Here is a 20,227-nt window from a genome sequence, read left to right on the forward strand (position 1 = left end):
ATGCCTGGTATCGAAAATAGTTTTAAATACACCTGCAATATACTGAATAACAATTTTTTTGTGGTAGTTATTTAAAGAATCAAATATACACGTCACTACGCACGTCTGTAATTAAGGTGAAGCCCGAAATAAACAAATCTATTTCAATAACATAGGTGTGCAATGCGGTCAAATTGTATCTCATCTTGCTTAGATTATACGCTAGTAAAGGCGCGACTTGTATATGAGAGAACGCCTTTCGTTTAGAGAAGTTGGTACTAGGCTTCGAGAGAACGTAATTAAAAGGCTGGCTCAGCGAAACAGGGCATTAGTTTGGTAGTGCCAGCGCGGAGTTCGCACTACGTTTCAACCACAGGAATTTAGGTCGCAATAAATAGGCTTGTAAATTTGCATAGATTTAATTTGAGTTAAAACATTATGCATGTCGAGTCGTTTTGGATAGATCTTGTGTCAAGATATGTCTTTAACAGAGATTGTTTGTTGAGATATTGGTTTATAAGTAATTTTGCCGATGTTCGACATTTCTTGAGCATGGCGAACTTAAAGTCGCAGCGTTTACACCAAACTTGTAGATGTTAGCCCGTAGCAAATTTGATTGGCAGATGTAAATAAATATTAAAAGTAAAAAAAACGCTTATCCCACTATATCAGTGTCTCGCAATTGCTACATTTTATCAGGTTTTGGAAAATTAAAAACGTGTACAAAAAAGTTCTAAGGCGATACATTAAAAAAATTTAGTATTAATAAGTAAATATACATTTTTTATCAATTTAGCAATAGGCATGACATTAAATATTAACGATTATCAAGTAATGCTGCAACACCTCAACACCAGTCAACCCAATTACCGAAAAGTCAAGTTCAACGATCATTCCGAAAGTGGTTATTCGACAACTACATCAACCGACGAAGACAGTTCTTTCCAACTTAAAAAAATGGCAACTCGACAACAAACCAACGATAGTTCGACAATTGGTTTCGACACTTACCATCCTCGACAGAACCCGCAATACTATGCCCAAACCTACAACTCTCATTCTAACATGACGTCACTTTCTATGACGCCATCACCCACGTCACCGTTGTCGATGCTTTCAGCGAGTGAGAATGAAGCTTCGTATTATTACGTTGGAAACAATTTTGACAATTTGAGTAGTTACTATGACCCTCTTGATCTTTCCACCCTTCCACAAAACGACAAATCTGACCTTGAAAAATGGGTAAAGGGGGGAAAGGAAGAAATAAAGAAAACAAAAAAACGAGGAATTCTTAAGAAGACCAGACGAAACGGTTCCGAATCTTCAATAAACTCTGAGCTAACAACCCAAACAACCGAAACCGAGGGCCTACCTTTTAACTACGGAAGTCCCACAAAAAGCTCAGACAGTCCCATAAAGGTCCCAGCTTTATACGCAACCCATAAAACTCCGTCTCCATTGGGTTTAACTGACGGATATAGATCGGCATTCACACCTGTCGTTCCCCGAAGTCATCGTAGCCAAAGCTCGAGCGAAGTATCCGACATCAGTTCATGTGTCTTTACACCAGTCAAAGGCCCAGCCGTTCTTGACTACGTTACTTCACTCGAAGGCTTAAATGATCCAGATCTACAGAAGCAACCCATTCAACGCAGTCCCTTGATGCCCATTTCTAGTGAGCATTTGTCAGAGAAAAACCACCCGATTCCCGCTCCACGTAAGCATGTATGCAACGTCACTCGTGACGTAGCTGCTTTGCAGATAAACGACGCTAACGATTCATTATCGAATGCTTCTTTTTCATGCGGATCTTCATCAAGTCCAGTACCCAAGGTTGAAACTTTGATTAACGAAGCTGTAAGGCTACGTCAATTCATCGAGTCTGCGACTGCAAAAGATTTAAAACGATTCCTTGAAGACAAATTGGACACAAAAGACCCAAAGATAATCAAGGCATTAGCAACTTTAATTCCAGTCACCGTTGCCAAGCAGGTCAAATCTCACTGCACTCGTTGCCATAAGGTGTGTACGTGTTTGTTTACTTTAAGTTTTCACGGATTAACTAACAAGTTAGATCCGAAACCAATTACTTTGCGTCAATACAAATTTATTTTCAGTACTTTGACCTGACATTTATTTTAATTTTAGAGTTTCGATCCAAACCAAAGAAGTCGTTGTTATTTACCGCATCCCGAATCTATGGTGCATAAAGTTGCCCAAGACGAACATGGCACTGATTTTGTGTGCCAGTGTTGTAGTACAGGATTTCGGTTGCTAAAAATGGATTTCTACGAAGAGTCTACAAACTCAATCTTAACTGGTATGTTTCCTAAATTATAAGTGCATATTCAGTTTGTTGTTTACATAATAAACTTGTGTAAAAGGATGGATTTAATATGATTGTAAGGTTGCATCCACTTGAATTTGTCATCGAGCACTTTAAGTATTTTGTGAATTATAAGTTTGGCGCCTTTCGATAACATACCCTCTAATGCAATATCAACCTCACAACCTCTTGAACATATCCAACATATTTCCTGCGTGGGTCCTTATAATTATTAGTATTCTATGTATATGAGTGGTTTGGTACCAGATATAGAATTTGACATTCTAATCTTATCACCGCCCTCGATTTAAATCGGACGTAATTAGGCGTCCATGTTGATACCCAGTCATTATAGCCTGGGAGATATCTCTTTAGGTATAATAACCAGCCAAGCACGTGCGTTGCAATAAATTGAACTTTTGATATTGATTTGTAGGTCATTGCTACAGTGGTCAACATACAACCGAACCTGAAAGCGTTGACTATCGAGAAGATGGCGGAGCGGCAAAATCATGCGAAGAAAATGGCTGCGTCGAATTTTACGTCTAAAAACGCTCACGTTTTACACTTCCCATATTCTTAAATAGAACGTCAATTACCACCGACAAGTCCCATTTCGTGACCAGCAATTTGACTGTCCAAGCTGTGGATTTTGATGAGTGTTTTTTCTTAAACACAAACCCGAAAGTTGCAATTAAAACCAGCTCGATGTATGCGGTTGTTTGATGTGTCTCTACTGTGATATGACATGGGCGCGGTACCGGTGCCTGCATATTCTACTTACACTGTTATTTTCTTACTCAACATTTTGTGTGTTTTTCCATGACCGATTTAATTTAAGCGTATTCGCCATTCAATGTGCATTATATTGTTTGCGTAAATATTTAGATCAAATTTTAGGCTCTGTATCATGACATGAGTTATCTCAATGATTTATTAGTTTTCATCCAAATAAACATTTTTTGATTATTTATATTTTATTGGAATCAAAATATTTTTTTTATTTTTTGAATATCTTTATTTTTGTTACTCTCATAAAACTTGATTTTTTTACTTCACTTTTCCTTCCATGTTATTTTCTACTTTGCTGCACAAGCGTAGCTTTTTTATTATTTTTAATTCCATTACAAATTCTCGTTTTATTTGATTACACGTTTATAAAAATAAATGACATGATTTGAAATATTTCGGGCCAACTAAGTACAGGTTTCGCATCTTTTACACCCACGCTATGTTAATGCCTTATATGGAGAGTGTTAAACAGTCCATTAGAGCTTTATTAGCATAAACATAGTTATAAGTAATTTGCGCACAATAAACATAAAAGCCATGCAAAGATATATATAATACAAAATATCACACTTGGCAAATACTGATAAAACATAGATTTTTTAAGTAACAGCGTCATATAAAACGGGACAACGAAAATAAAAAAGTTCTATGTTGTTTTTCAAATGTGTCAGCTAAATAAACATTTTAAGACAACGTTTGTGACGTATTTTAGTCATGATTTTTGGTGTCGCTAAACGATGGCCTAGCATGATAGGGATAATTGATTGTGTAGAGATACGATCGAAAGGATGTTTCGGGAGAAAAAAATTCCAACGATCAAAATCGAGTTAAATGAGTCAAAATTTTGTTTACAAGCCTTGTTGAAAGTGATTTATTTGAACGAGTTTTGGGTATTTTTCAATTTTAGTTACATATTAGGTTATATGGGCGAATTTTAGTATTAGGAAATACCACCAAATAGAGAAATAATTATGTTCAAATCTCTAAAATAAATAAACTATAAAAGTGACAGAGAGTCGTGCGCCAGTTATTGGAAATTTTAAAAGTCAATAAATACAATTGACAGATGAGGTTGTTTATATCATTTTCAATTTCGAAAAACCTTCAACATCTGTCAATAGCAGAAAAACACAAACTTGAAAATAATTAGCCTACACTTCAGTAGTAAGATAAGACACGAAAAAAATACACGACAAAGGAAAATACATAGGTGTTAATCTCATTTAGTGGTCACTAAAAAGGCACTTCGCAAGCAATTTGCTTGTTTGATATCGTGTTTAATGTGTGATGTATCATTACGCTTACACCTCGCTATGTTAAACACCTTCATTTGCGGAAAATATGGCATTCCGCTTACGCCGATCTCACATACCTTCTACTCAGCAGTCACATGACCTGATTAGTTTGAGGCTAACCAGCAAAAGCCAAGCCTTACATAAACTTTTTCATCTTATTGATGTGAAGTAATTCTCACGCATTCAAAGAAGCATTAACCGCCAATTAGTGAAGTGCATCGTGGGATTTCGTTAAATTGTTTTTGTGTAGAAAGTGGTGCAAAAATTCGTTTAAAAAAGTTTGAACGACACAAACGCGCAAAAAATGTAAGTTCGCCACCGCGCTAAAGCTTTGCAGGTCGGCACAATCACTGTGTGACGTCATCGCGGACCTATGATTATGATTGGTCGTCTTTCTTCATCATTCGCATCCCAGACGTGGTCTCCAGTCTTCGTTCGGTTGTTGTTGTTTTGTAAGTTTTTGTGATTGTAGTAACCTGTTGTATCAACAAAATATAAGCCGACAATAAATTTGTAATCATTACTTATAATTTTCGCTGTGATTACAACGTTTAAAATAGTGTCAAGCACAGACTTGGTATAGAGTTATATACACACAAAGTCCTTAGAATAAATTTAAACCAAGACCTAACCGAATAACTTCACGAACTTAAACTCGTTATACTCACATCTGTGTCTCCTTCTTTTGACTCCTCCACATCCGTGTATACGTCAGTATTTTGCGTGACGTCATGTTGCACGTCAGTGTTCGAGTATTCTTGCGCGTAGGGGTTGCTGAGTGTTATCTCAGTAGGGGGTTGTGGGGCTTCGGCAGCGGATCGTCCAGCTACTCCACTCGTGCTGTTATACGTAATGACTTGTACCTACAAAAAAATAGGTCGTTTTAGATTGAAGTACTTGAATAAATTTGCTAATAATTTAAACATGCATTTTAATGACAAAGCGACAATATTTTGGATATAAGTAAAATATTATTGGTGAGGATCGATTTTTTTCTTAAGGTAGCGAAAGAAACTTTTTATGACGCTTTTTCTTTAAGCAAGGCGTTTTTGCGAGCTTGTTTTTGGTTTGTTCAAATAGTAAATTCATACTAATATTTTTTTAGAATTACGATATATTATTTTTTACACAACATTTTTGTGGGCGTGATACAACATCGTATAATCTATTTTAAACTGTTGTTATCAATACAAAATTGTTTGAATATGTTCATCACTCATTACCAAACCTCCCAGCAGGTTCGAATTGGGATGGAATTTACGCTAATTTGTTTATGAAAGACCCGTTTCTAATCCTCCTTAAAATTGTGCAAAACAGGATTAAAATTTTTACACCTAAAATTTCATGTGATAGCAGTGGTGTCGGCTTATTTTACGTCACAGGCCTACGTCATTGCGGTGCATAACGTTGCAATTATGTAAAGCCCTGTCAGTCACTTGAAAAACGGTTGCAATCGAATTATTTAGAAGTTGCCGCGTTTCGTATTGCCAGAAAAAAACTTTAATTTTCGCGAGTCGAATTTTTTTCATTAAATCAGAACTGGTTTCGCCTTTGTCCTTTGATACTGGTTCGTGTTAACGCCTTTAATTGGCGTGTCAAGAATTCTATTAATTATTATCATTTATAATTCGTGTTAAATTAGTGCGTTTCAACGCTTCTTACAAAGTTTTTGACACTTTAAATTTGCCCAAGCCTTCACGTTTTCACGTCATGCAAGTGTTAAGTAACTAATTAACAAAAATGACAAAGTCCAAAACAAAAGAATCGTTGAAAACGTAAATTCTCCTTCGGAAAAAACAAACAATTTTCAGACATTTGAATCCATGCCATTCGTAAACAAAATAATTGGTAGCGTAAATTTTCACACTTATGTTACGTCACTCTTAAGCGGATAACTTTTTTATGTAAAACCTTTGTCGCATGCTGATCAAAAGCAACTTCAAACAACCAAAAAATGACATTAAAATAATGTTCCAATTAATACTGGTATTAATGTTAAATTAACAGAACGACGATAATTCTTAGACGTTTGATGTTTACAGTTATAAAACAAAAATCAAAAATGATCAAGCAATAAATACAGAACTGATCTTTAAAATGCATCGCAAGGATTTTAAAACAAAAATGGTTTATTTACCTGTAATGGAGATTGACACTGTGAATATAATGAATATGGTTAAAAAAGTTGAACTTAAGCATGATAAGCAAATTTTAATGACTTTAAGTCAAGTGCTCAATTATATTTAGTCGTAAAATAAAATTTTATATATTTAAATTCAAGATAAAAATACATAACACTTAACACAAAAGCCCGATGACATTTTTTACAATTTCATTCATGACCCACCCAAATTTGGAGAACGAATTACGCTTTTTTTGAAAAACCAGTAATTAAAAGGAAAATTTTTATCTTAAGTTATTACGTAATAATCGTCACCTCGATACGTTCCGCGTTTTCGGCTAACTTAGCGAGATCGTTTTGGGATAATTTGCCATCGTATTCAGTTGTTTCAACTTCAGGTTCACGCTGGCCATCTTTGTGAATGTACCTTAAAAATACCAAAAGGTTTTTTACAAGTTGTTACTTGTTGTATACCATGATTAAGATATTAAAAAGGCATGTTATTCTTGCACTTTTAACTTACCTTGTAACTCGGGTTTTCATTGACGATTTAGATTTAGTTTGCTGGACAGGTTGCTGTCCTTGTGTATATTTCGTTGTTGTTGTTATCTACAAAGTACCATGTGTCGTATTTAATTATCTTAAACTAATAACACAAAATTTAATAAACACTTTAAAAACAAAGCACAATCTTTAAGATAATATTTATTGTTATAATAAATTACTCTGTTTTCTGATCCTTGCTGGTTGCTATCCGACGATGAGGCGGAAATGGATCTTGCTCGTTCGGCCATTGCAAGCTCCCTGTTAGCTTGCTCTATCTTAATTTGCTCCTGGAGCAGTTTCATGTTATCCTCGTCCAAAAATATTGCTGCAAGGCGGAAAAATGAATTACAATGATTTTACATTTAATTGTTAAGTGGGTGGAAAAATAAATTATTTACCTGATGGGGGTCGTGATCCCATGTGTTCAATCTTCATAGTAGCCTCTCTCGGAATTCCAAGACCACATTTGTTCTGTGCTCTTACTGAGTACAGATATGTGCAATTTTCTTCCAAGTTTTCAACAAGCAATGATCGGTAATGGCCGTCCGGTATTCTAACCATAACTGGAAGTTGTTGACTATCCACGTCAGGATCTAAACAAAATATAAAAATGTTATTAGACTTCTATTTGGAGAAATGTAGAAACAAAAAAGTACTGATCTTCTTAAAGTAAGACGTTTTAACAACAATACCGAGTATTTTAAAATTACCTTTGGGTTTGTAAAGAACTTCGTAGCCTGTTATGATACCGTTAGTAACTGGTGGTTCACCCCATGAGCATTGTAGCGAAGTGGGGGAAAGAACCTGAAACGCCAACCTATTAGGAGGCCCAGGAACTAAAAACAAATAACAAAAATTATATATTTCAAGTACAAATTTCAGTGTTTTGATAAATGACACAATATAATGTTAATCTTACCTTTGCCCGGAGTTTTACAACCAATTACTTCGCTTGATACTTGCTGGCCTCCTTCACCAAGAGCTGATACCACAACTGCATAAGCTGATTCTGGTAGAAGATCATCAACTTGAAAGTAATATTGATCACTTGGCATTGTGTGTCGATTTGGCTCGTCTTGGGACCCTGCTCTCTTGTACGATACCTAACACAAAAAAATACATTTATAAATGGTTTGCTATTACATTGATCAATATGGTATCGCATAGGTACATATTTCGAAAAGCATTTTTTTGGCTAAACAACACATTTAACCAATGTTCAATACTTACCAAATACTCTAGAACTGTTGCATCTTGTGGTTCCCATGAAACAACAAAACTTGAAGGACCCTGTAGTTCAATCTTGGCGTTCTTTGGCGCCACCAAGCGAGCTAAAATACATTATTCTGTTAATTTTTCAGCATCAAAATTTTCGTGGTTAAGTTTAAAATCTCACATTTTTTTAAAACATGATTTTTTTAATAAAACCTTATAAAATAAAAGTAGTTGACATAAGATCAAAAAAACATCCGATATTACAAGATCCAATTACGCATTGACCACTAAAGACTTAAAACGATCAAACTCTTCCTCATATGTGTAGTTCAATACTTGGCAAGAGATTAGAGAAATGAAAAAGATAGAAAATTGTCGCCAATGACGTCATCAGAGATTAGTGGTGTAAGAAAGAAAAGTTAAAAGAAAGAAGATAGAAAGACACACGCAGAGGTATAAGTAAAAACCACAAACTAGTGTTATACGTGTTATTGGTGTACTGTACATTGCGATTACTTTAATGTGACAAGTTAATTGTTATTTGTTCTGCGCTAAGTATTTCGTTAGTTTCGGTTAATTTAAGGTTACGTAAAAATTTTAATGTGCTTTTGTCAGAAGTTGAATTTTGCCTGCAAGTAAAATATATTCTTAAACATTTTTTTATTTTGGTGTTCGGTTTTAAGTTTTTTTATCATTAGCCGTAATTTAGATTTACAAATTACAGACCTTGTTATGATTATACATTTGTATATGTTTTCATGTGTATATTAAACTGTATGCTTACTAGGGTCAGGTTCAAGCAAAGCAACTAATGTTTCATATCTCCCTAGCGTAGCCCCTCCTTCAGGCTGACCAAGTTCAACAATAAATGTTCTTTCTTTAAACGCCCCGTCCTGTCTCTCTGCATGTCTGTTTAATAAAGGTATACTAATCCACGTACTGGATTGTCCGTGTGCAAAACTTGCAACCCCATCACATTCTACAAAGTCTTTATCGATTACGGCCGTATTTTCCCGCGTAAACCAGTCAATTGTTACTTTACCAACGTTGCCATCACGACGGGCAACCGGTACGCGCGCGGTCTGATCTACACCACGCCGGAACTCAAATCGTTCACTTGAGAAACCAATTTCCCCAGCCCCATCTTGTAACTCCGCGTCTGTGAATACAACAACACAATTAAAAATACGTTATAGTAAGTGGGAAATTACGTTATTTATTAATACATACCAATGTTTTTACGTTCTACGTACTCCCTGATTTCAAGAGGGGTCGTTTTTTTGGCTGACTTATACTTAGTGCTTGATTCTTTAACAAACACATTTTCATCGTCAGAGCTACCACTTCTCGATTCTGACGACGTAGATGAACCTGAAGATGACCCAGATGTTGATGAAGTACCAGAAGAGGAACTACTATCACTTGACGATGATCCTCTGGATGCGATTGGTTTTAGGATGACTTCTGTTTCATAAATTCCAACTTCCGCATCACCGTAAGCCCCACCTAATTCAGCCGTAAACGAACATTGCTTATTAAAATGTTTTCCTGGAAGAACGTTAACCTCAATGTTTCGCGTCGTCTCAGAATCCGCAAATTTTAATTCGCCCTCAGTTTCAAGGTAATGAAGGCCTGAGACTGCGGTGTTGTCTCGAGTAAAATAATCCACTGATACCTCGCCACCACAGCCATATGTTCGTCGAACCGGAATTTCAATTTTGACATTTTTACGTTTTCTTTTAGTAAGTTTCGATGTTGAAATAAGGACCTTGTCAGATTCGAACCCAAGTACTCCGGGGTCATTTTTATCTAGAGGGGGTTCAAGTTTAACCTCGGTTTCGTAAACACCGTACACTTCTGCGCCCCCGGTGGCCGCACCCAGTTCCAAAACAAATGATATAATATTTTGATATGAAATATCTGGAATGATTGAAACTTCAATACACTTTTCGGTTTCTCCGTCTTCAAATTCGAGAAATCCCGTGGTTTCATCATAATGAGTTCCTGACATTGCCGTGTTATCCCGCGTAAAGTACTCAACCGACACTTTTCCGCCATCACCTTCTTCTCGAATAACTGGTATCTTAATAATTTTTCCAGTTGAATCTGGATCTGGGCCAGGATGAATGTATTCAGTTTTTGTAAAGCAGAGTGTGCCGGGTGGACTTTGTTTTGTTGGTTTTAAATTGACTTTAACTATCGTAGGGTCATCAAGATCATTGTCAAAATTAACCAAAAACGATAATGGCTTTGTATGTTCAGACTTTTTAATTGGAATTTTAATTGAAGATTCGGTTTTACCTCTTGGAATTGTAGCCTCACCTTTAGTTGAAACGTAGTGCAAGTCAGCTTTGGCCGTCTTATCAGATGTAGAAAATGGGACGTTAATTTCATTTTTAAGATCCCCATTTTGTCGTACTATTGGTATGACAACACTGTCTTGGTCGTTTGAAGAAACGTCAACTTTATTAGTTGTTGAACCTAAATTGTTAACTGATGTGGGTTCCAAAGTTACATTAACCTCTTGGAGATTATCTTTTGAATCAAGCGCAACTTTAAAATCCAACTGTTGCTTGTATTTTAAATCCAGCAAAGGCACTTTAATTGTCTTTTTAATTTCACGATCTTTAAATTTAAGTTTCCCACTAGATTCTTCGTAGTGTATTCCAGCTTTTGCTGAATCATTTTTGGTAAAGTATAGGACTTCCAATTCCCCACCGCAACCATTAACTCGATGAACGGGAATTATTGCCATGTTATCCACAGTTTTGTTAAAACTAAGTTCTTCCTCTGAAGGAAAAACAAGACGTCCATTAGGTTCAGTATCAGTTGGCTGAAGTATAATTTCCGTTGATTGTGAATCTTTGCCATCTTGTTTCAGGTTTACAAAAAATGTTTTTGGCTCTCTATATTTTTCTTGTTTTAGCGGAATCACAATATTTTCCAAGCTTTCTCTGTTTTTTAAAGTCATTGTGTTGTCTATGGGATCGTAGTGTATTCCACTTTTAGCTGTCCCATCTGTAGTGCTATAACTAATTTTTAACGGGCCACCGACTCCACCAATTCGTTTGACTGGAATGATCACCTCTTTAGTTTCGTTAGCATCAACTTTAATGTTTTCGGCTTCTTCAGGAAGTTCTGCATATCCATTGGGTTCTGTATCTGTGGGCAGAAATTTAACTTGAGAACTTGTCACGTCACCCAACTCAATACCACCCTGTGGATCACTAAGTTCAATAGTGAAGTAAAGTTGGTCGCGATATAATAAGGGTAGTAGTGGAATACCAACTTCAACAAATCCTTCTCGATCTTTTATTTCGACAACTTTATCAATTCCTTTATAATGTACTCCGTCTTTTGCACTTCCATCTAAAGTTTTTAATCTCACAGAACAATCACCACCTTTTCCATTTACTCTAGATATTGGGACTCCAAGGCTGTTACATGTTTTTGCATTTACTTCAAGAACATCGTCAATTGGCAATGTAACTTTTCCACATGGCTCGGTATCGGTTGCCTTCAAAGTTACCTTACATACTTCCGGGGGTGTATCAATAAGTTCCACTATGAAGTCCAGATCATTTCTATACTTATTTGGTAATATAGGAATTTTAATTTCTCCAGTGGATTCCCTGTCTTTTAATTGTAAAACGTCATCAACTTCTGTATAATGTGTCCCAGCTTTGGCGGTTCCATCTTCGGTTGAATAATTTACAGACACAACACCACCAACGCCTTCAACTCGTTTAACTGGAATATTTACAAATTTGTCGTCGTTTGCATTACATGATAACGTATTTACATCGTTTGGTTTATCAAATACTAATCTACCAACAGGTTCGGAGTCGGTTGGTTCAAGACTTATTTTGGTTTTGCAACAATCACCAATTTCAACACCACCTTCAGGTTTGTCAATTTCAACATAAAATTCCAATGGCTCGCGATAGATAGCAGGTAATAATGTTATTGGGATTTCCACTTTATCTTGACGATCTTTCAAAGTTATTTTTCCATCAATCGGTTTGTAATGTTCGTCAGCTTTAGCACTCCTGTTCACTGTTTTAACAGAGACTGACACTTCTCCTCCAACTCCATTATTTCTTGTTATTGGAACATTTAAGATGGATGTATTTGTTGCATTTGCGGCAAAATCCTTACTTTTTGGTAAAGTAACATTGCCACAAGGTTCGGTGTCAGTGGCTTTAAGAATTACTTTATAAATTTCTGACAGTGTATCGTCTTTTTGGTCTAGTTCCACTGTAAAGTCCAAGTCGTTTCTGTACATGTTTGGTAAAATTGGAATTTTAATTTCATTCTTTGATTTTCTGTCTTTAACATGTAAATCATCATCAACTTTTGTGTAATGTATTCCAGCCTTGGCGGTCCCATCTTTGGTTAAATAGTTTACAGACACATCCCCACCAACGCCTCCAACTCGTTTAACTGGAATATTAACACATTTATTGTCGTTGGCATTACATGTTACCATATTCACATTGTTTGGTTTATCAAATACTAATCTACCAACAGGTTCGGAGTCGGTTGGTTCAAGACTTATTTTGGTTTTGCAACAATCACCAATTTCAACACCACCTTCAGGTTTGTCAATTCCAACATAAAATTCCAATGGCTCGCGATAGATAGCAGGTAATAATGTTATTGGAACTTCTACTATATCTTGACGATCTTTTAAAGTTATTTTTCCATCAAGTGGTTTGTAATGTTTGTCAGCTTTAGCACTTCCGTTCACTGTTTTAATAAAAACTGACACTTCTCCTCCAACTCCATTATTTCTTGTTATTGGAATATTTAAGATGGATGTATTTGTTGGATTTGCGGCAAAATCCTTACTTTTTGGTAAAGTAACATTGCCACAAGGTTCGGTGTCAGTGGCTTTAAGAATTACTTTATAAATTTCTGACAGTGTATCGTCTTTTTGGTCTAGTTCCACTGTAAAGTCCAAGTCGTTTCTGTACATGTTTGGTAAAATTGGAATTTTAATTTCATTCTTTGATTTTCTGTCTTTAACATGTAAATCATCATCAACTTTTGTGTAATGTATTCCAGCCTTGGCGGTCCCATCTTTGGTTAAATAGTTTACAGACACATCCCCACCAACGCCTCCAACTCGTTTAACTGGAATATTAACACATTTATTGTCGTTGGCATTACATGTTACCATATTCACATTGTTTGGTTTATCAAATACTAATCTACCAACAGGTTCGGAGTCGGTTGGTTCAAGACTTACTTTGGTTTTGCAACAATCACCAATTTCAACACCACCTTCAGGTTTGTCAATTCCAACATAAAATTCCAATGGCTCGCGATAGATAGCAGGTAATAATGTTATTGGAACTTCTACTATATCTTGACGATCTTTTAAAGTTATTTTTCCATCAAGTGGTTTGTAATGTTTGTCAGCTTTAGCACTTCCGTTCACTGTTTTAATAAAAACTGACACTTCTCCTCCAACTCCATTATTTCTTGTTATTGGAATATTTAAGATGGATGTATTTGTTGCATTTGCGGCAAAATCCTTACTTTTTGGTAAAGTAACATTGCCACAAGGTTCGGTGTCAGTGGCTTTAAGAATTACTTTATAAATTTCTGACGGTGTATCGTCTTTTTGATCTAGTTCCACTGTAAAGTCCAAGTCGTTTCTGTACATGTTTGGTAAAATTGGAATTTTAATTTCATTCTTTGATTCTCTGTCTTTAACATGTAAATTATCATCAACTTTCGTGTAATGTATTCCAGCTTTGGCGGTCCCATCTTTGGTTAAATAGTTTACAGACACATCCCCACCAACGCCTCCAACTCGTTTAACTGGAATATTAACACATTTATTTTCGTTGGCATTACATGTTACCATATTCACATTGTTTGGTTTATCGAATACTAATCTACCAACAGGTTCGGAGTCGGTTGGTTCAAGACTTATTTTGGTTTTGCAACAATCACCAATTTCAACACCACCTTCAGGTTTATCAATTTCAACATAAAATTCCAATGGCTCGCGATAGATAGCAGGTAATAATGTTATTGGGATTTCCACTTTATCTTGACGATCTTTCAAAGTTATTTTTCCATCAATCGGTTTGTAATGTTCGTCAGCTTTAGCACTCCTGTTCACTGTTTTAACAGAGACTGACACTTCTCCTCCAACTCCATTATTTCTTGTTATTGGAACATTTAAGATGGATGTATTTGTTGCATTTGCGGCAAAATCCTTACTTTTTGGTAAAGTAACATTGCCACAAGGTTCGGTGTCAGTAGCTTTAAGAATTACTTTATAAATTTCTGACAGTGTATCGTCTTTTTGGTCTAGTTCCACTGTAAAGTCCAAGTCGTTTCTGTACATGTTTGGTAAAATTGGAATTTTAATTTCATTCTTTGATTTTCTGTCTTTAACATGTAAATCATCATCAACTTTTGTGTAATGTATTCCAGCCTTGGCGGTCCCATCTTTGGTTAAATAGTTTACAGACACATCCCCACCAACGCCTCCAACTCGTTTAACTGGAATATTAACACATTTATTGTCGTTGGCATTACATGTTACCATATTCACATTGTTTGGTTTATCAAATACTAATCTACCAACAGGTTCGGAGTCGGTTGGTTCAAGACTTATTTTGGTTTTGCAACAATCACCAATTTCAACACCACCTTCAGGTTTGTCAATTCCAACATAAAATTCCAATGGCTCGCGATAGATAGCAGGTAATAATGTTATTGGAACTTCTACTATATCTTGACGATCTTTTAAAGTTATTTTTCCATCAAGTGGTTTGTAATGTTTGTCAGCTTTAGCACTTCCGTTCACTGTTTTAATAAAAACTGACACTTCTCCTCCAACTCCATTATTTCTTGTTATTGGAATATTTAAGATGGATGTATTTGTTGGATTTGCGGCAAAATCCTTACTTTTTGGTAAAGTAACATTGCCACAAGGTTCGGTGTCAGTGGCTTTAAGAATTACTTTATAAATTTCTGACAGTGTATCGTCTTTTTGGTCTAGTTCCACTGTAAAGTCCAAGTCGTTTCTGTACATGTTTGGTAAAATTGGAATTTTAATTTCATTCTTTGATTTTCTGTCTTTAACATGTAAATCATCATCAACTTTTGTGTAATGTATTCCAGCCTTGGCGGTCCCATCTTTGGTTAAATAGTTTACAGACACATCCCCACCAACGCCTCCAACTCGTTTAACTGGAATATTAACACATTTATTGTCGTTGGCATTACATGTTACCATATTCACATTGTTTGGTTTATCAAATACTAATCTACCAACAGGTTCGGAGTCGGTTGGTTCAAGACTTACTTTGGTTTTGCAACAATCACCAATTCCAACACCACCTTCAGGTTTGTCAATTCCAACATAAAATTCCAATGGCTCGCGATAGATAGCAGGTAATAATGTTATTGGAACTTCTACTATATCTTGACGATCTTTTAAAGTTATTTTTCCATCAAGTGGTTTGTAATGTTTGTCAGCTTTAGCACTTCCGTTCACTGTTTTAATAAAAACTGACACTTCTCCTCCAACTCCATTATTTCTTGTTATTGGAATATTTAAGATGGATGTATTTGTTGCATTTGCGGCAAAATCCTTACTTTTTGGTAAAGTAACATTGCCACAAGGTTCGGTGTCAGTGGCTTTAAGAATTACTTTATAAATTTCTGACGGTGTATCGTCTTTTTGATCTAGTTCCACTGTAAAGTCCAAGTCGTTTCTGTACATGTTTGGTAAAATTGGAATTTTAATTTCATTCTTTGATTCTCTGTCTTTAACATGTAAATTATCATCAACTTTCGTGTAATGTATTCCAGCTTTGGCGGTCCCATCTTTGGTTAAATAGTTTACAGACACATCCCCACCAACGCCTCCAACTCGTTTAACTGGAATATTAACACATTTATTTTCGTTGGCATTACATGTTACCATATTCACATTGTTTGGTTTATCGAATACTAATCTACCAACAGGTTCGGAGTCGGTTGGTTCAAGACTTATTTTGGTTTTGCAACAATCACCAATTTCAACACCACCTTCAGGTTTATCAATTTCAACATAAAATTCCAATGGCTCGCGATAGATAGCAGGCAATAATGTTATTGGGATTTCTACTTTATCTTGACGATCTTTCAAAGTTATTTTTCCATCAAGTGGTTTGTAATGTTCGTCAGCTTTAGCACTCCTGTTCACTGTTTTAACAGAGACTGACACTTCTCCCCCAACTCCATTATTTCTTGTTATTGGAATATTCAAGGTAGATGTATTTGTTGCATTTGCGGCAAAATCCTTACTTTTTGGTAAAGTAACATTGCCACAAGGTTCGGTATCAGTTGCTTTAAGAATTATCTTATAAATTTCTGACAGTGTATTGTCTTTTTGATCCAGTTCCACTGTAAAGTCCAAGTCGTTTCTGTACATGTTTGGTAAAATTGGAATTTTAATTTCATTCTTTGATTTTCTGTCTTTAACATGTAAATCATCATCAACTTTTGTGTAATGTATTCCAGCCTTGGCGGTCCCATCTTTGGTTAAATAGTTTACAGACACATCCCCACCAACGCCTCCAACTCGTTTAACTGGAATATTAACACATTTATTGTCGTTGGCATTACATGCTACCATATTCACATTGTTTGGTTTATCAAATACTAATCTACCAACAGGTTCGGAGTCGGTTGGTTCAAGACTTATTTTGGTTTTGCAACAATCACCGATTTTAACACCACCTTCAGGTTTGTCAATTTCAACATAAAATTCCAATGGCTCGCGATAGATAGCAGGTAATAATGTTATTGGAACTACTACTATATCTTGACGATCTTTTAAAGTTATTTTTCCATCAAGTGGTTTGTAATGTTTGTCAGCTTTAGCACTTCCGTTCACTGTTTTAATAAAAACTGACACTTCTCCTCCAACTCCATTATTTCTTGTTATTGGAATATTTAAGATGGATGTATTTGTTGCATTTGCGGCAAAATCCTTACTTTTTGGTAAAGTAACATTGCCACAAGGTTCGGTGTCAGTGGCTTTAAGAATTACTTTATAAATTTCTGACGGTGTATCGTCTTTTTGATCTAGTTCCACTGTAAAGTCCAAGTCGTTTCTGTACATGTTTGGTAAAATTGGAATTTTAATTTCATTCCTTAATTCTCTGTCTTTAACATGTAAATCATCATCAACTTTCATATAATGTATTCCAGCCTTGGCGGTTCCATCTTCGGTTGAATAATTTACAGACACAACACCACCAACGCCTTCAACTCGTTTAACTGGAATATTTACAAATTTGTCGTCGTTTGCATTACATGTTACCATATTTACGTCATTTAGTTTATCAAATACTAATCTACCAACAGGTTCGGAGTCGGTTGGTTCAAGACTTATTTTGGTTTTGCAACAATCACCAATTTCAACACCACCTTCAGGTTTGTCAATTTCAACATAAAATTCCAATGGCTCGCGATAGATAGCAGGCAATAATGTTATTGGGATTTCCACTTTATCTTGACGATCTTTTAAAGTTATTTTTCCATCAATCGATTTGTAATGTTCGTCAGCTTTAGCACTTCCGTTCACTGTTTTAACAGAGACTGACACTTCTCCCCCAACTCCATTATTTCTTGTTATTGGAATATTTAAGGTAGATGTATTTGTTGCATTTGCGGCAAAATCTTTACTTTTTGGTAAAGTAACATTGCCACATGGTTCTGTGTCAGTAGGTTGAAGATAAACTTTCATTTCATTTGATTCAATATTTGCACCACCTTCAGGATCACTCAAATCAATAAAAAAATATAACTCTTCACGATAACGTTCAGGAAGTAATGGGACATCCAATGTTGTTTTTATTTGTCCATCTTCCATTTCTAACCTCTTGGTAGTATCTGTAAAATGAACACCATTCTTCGCGGTTCCATCTCTAGTTTTATATTGCAGGGAAACTTTTCCTCCTGAACCATTCTCTCTTGTGATTGGGCATTGGTACAAGTCACTTGTCACAATAGATTTGATGTCTTTGTTATTTATTGTCACAAATGTTCCAGGGGGTTCGACGTAAGTAGGTCGTAAGTTAACTGTCAACTTATTATTTTTCCCAATTGAACAACCACCTTTTTCGTTTTCTAGGACAAGCAAGAAGTCTAGCTCTTTCTTATATTTGCACGGAAGCAATTTAATTTCTATGTTTTTTTTGGTTTCGCCATCTTCAAATTTTATGACATCAGAATACTTCACAAAATGTTTGCCTTCAATTGCCCCACCTTCTTTTGTAAAACAAATTACACTTATTTTTCCTTCAATGCCAGAACTTCTTATCACTGGAATCGTTAAACTGTCCGTTTCATTTACACATGCAATGATCTGGTCTTCATTTTTGTTTACAAAACTAATTACTCCAGGAGGTTCAACGTATGTCGGTTCCAAGGTGATCTCTGTTTTGTATTTAGTTCCTATTTCGGTATCTCCTGTTATTTCAATCAACTCAACCGAAAATGAAACGGATTTTCTGTACTTTGCATTGTGAACAAGTGGAACTGTAATATGACCTGATGACATTTTGTCTTTGAACTCCACTTCGCCAGCGATTGCTGTTTCTTCGTAATGAACTCCAGACTCTGATGTTTGATCCCTGATTAAATAGGTTATAGTTGAATCGCCGCCACAGCCATTTACACGTTCAAGTGGAATGGTAATGCATTCAACGCCTGTGGTTTTAAATGTGAATTCTGGCCGTACAAAATTGATAATTCCCCCAGGTTCCGGTTTAAGAATATCTAACTTTGCAGAACTGTCAGTTTTCAATGTTACGCCGTCGGTAATGGGAACAAGATTAAAATTTACAGAAATATCATTTTCCGGCCCTTGACTGCGGTTAGAAAAGGTCGGTATAGAGATTTTCGCTTGTTTTTGGCCGTGAACCATACGAAAATCACCGTCGGTTTTCTTAAAATATCCATCAATTTCCACTTTTTCATCTGACGATAAATTCCAATGACCATAAACCGGTCCGGTTTCACCCTTTTCTCTGACAATTTTAACTTCTATGTTGTTATTTTGTACAGGCCACTCTATTTTCGAAACTGGTAAAACAGAAAGTTCACCTTTCTTGGCACGAATTAAAAACGGCACTGATTTTGATCCATCTTCTACTTTGACACCATGAGTTATTGCAGTCGTCTTAACAGTTAGAGGAAAGTCGCATGGTATGTCATGATCGTTTGATTTGGTCGGGACTTTAAGTAAATATCGAGTTTCAGCATTGGCCATATGTATATCTCCTATTAATTTTGGAAAATAATCTGAAATGTCCTCGCCGTTGCTTGATTCTAGCTCCCACTGTAAATAAATCCGACCAAAAGAACCCTTTTTGCGGATAATATCCAATTCCACACTGTCTGCATGCTCGAGCCAAATTAAATCAGTTTTAACTGGTTTTACTTCAATGACTCCTCTTTCAGCTGCATAAAAAAGTTACAGTTAACTTCCTATTTTAAATAGTTTAAATAAAATGGTTAGTTTAATTAATATAAACTCAATGTTTATTTAATTACAAATTAGTTACAAACTTGGTATTATAAAAGTTAGACAACAGATTACAACACATCAATGAAGAATTAGAAACGTGCAATATTACCTTTCAACATCCAGATCAAAAGAAATTATTTCATGCCTGAAAACTTACAACGTCACAACTGGGGCGACATCTTACTACACATTCGTGCACTACATGTGGTAGATCCATTAACTACGTTGTTAAAACAATCCAAATTCTACGTTGTTAGGGTAAAACAAATTTCTGCTACAAGGGGTTATTTCAGTGCCTTAAACTTGCAAAATATCTATTTTGCGATATTATTTTCATTAGTTAGTTAAATTTTACTTAATAATATTATGTTCTAAAACGTTATGTATTAATTGGTCGTATGCAT

At 35.6% G+C, this 20,227-nt stretch overlaps 2 protein-coding genes across 2 annotated transcripts in view; one reads left to right on the forward strand and one right to left on the reverse strand.

The window, feature by feature from the left end:
• Nucleotides 1-779: 779 nt before the first annotated feature.
• LOC145741755 (uncharacterized) lies at nucleotides 780-3,463 on the forward strand. The gene is made up of 3 exons (XM_082559404.1): nucleotides 780-2,001; nucleotides 2,128-2,299; nucleotides 2,742-3,463. The coding sequence occupies exons 1-3, from the start codon at nucleotides 784-786 to the stop codon at nucleotides 2,852-2,854; spliced, it is 1,503 nt and encodes a 500-aa protein (XP_082415530.1). The 5' UTR covers nucleotides 780-783; the 3' UTR covers nucleotides 2,855-3,463.
• A 14-nt stretch (nucleotides 3,464-3,477) lies between these two features.
• The window catches only part of LOC145741754 (uncharacterized), a 41,749-nt gene continuing 24,999 nt past the window's right edge, over nucleotides 3,478-20,227 (reverse strand). The window contains exons 73-83 of the mRNA XM_082559403.1: nucleotides 9,506-19,756; nucleotides 9,060-9,434; nucleotides 8,291-8,391; nucleotides 7,980-8,163; nucleotides 7,771-7,896; nucleotides 7,459-7,653; nucleotides 7,240-7,385; nucleotides 7,038-7,123; nucleotides 6,830-6,941; nucleotides 5,061-5,255; nucleotides 3,478-4,868 (exon numbers count right to left, since the gene is read on the reverse strand). Coding sequence (XP_082415529.1) covers nucleotides 4,770-4,868; nucleotides 5,061-5,255; nucleotides 6,830-6,941; nucleotides 7,038-7,123; nucleotides 7,240-7,385; nucleotides 7,459-7,653; nucleotides 7,771-7,896; nucleotides 7,980-8,163; nucleotides 8,291-8,391; nucleotides 9,060-9,434; nucleotides 9,506-19,756 — 11,870 coding nt within the window. The 3' untranslated portion in view covers nucleotides 3,478-4,769. The remainder of the gene's footprint in view (nucleotides 4,869-5,060; nucleotides 5,256-6,829; nucleotides 6,942-7,037; nucleotides 7,124-7,239; nucleotides 7,386-7,458; nucleotides 7,654-7,770; nucleotides 7,897-7,979; nucleotides 8,164-8,290; nucleotides 8,392-9,059; nucleotides 9,435-9,505; nucleotides 19,757-20,227) is intronic.

The sequence above is a fragment of the Corella eumyota genome, chromosome 2 (assembly GCF_963082875.1).
Source record: "Corella eumyota chromosome 2, kaCorEumy4.1, whole genome shotgun sequence".
NCBI lineage: Eukaryota > Metazoa > Chordata > Ascidiacea > Phlebobranchia > Corellidae > Corella > Corella eumyota.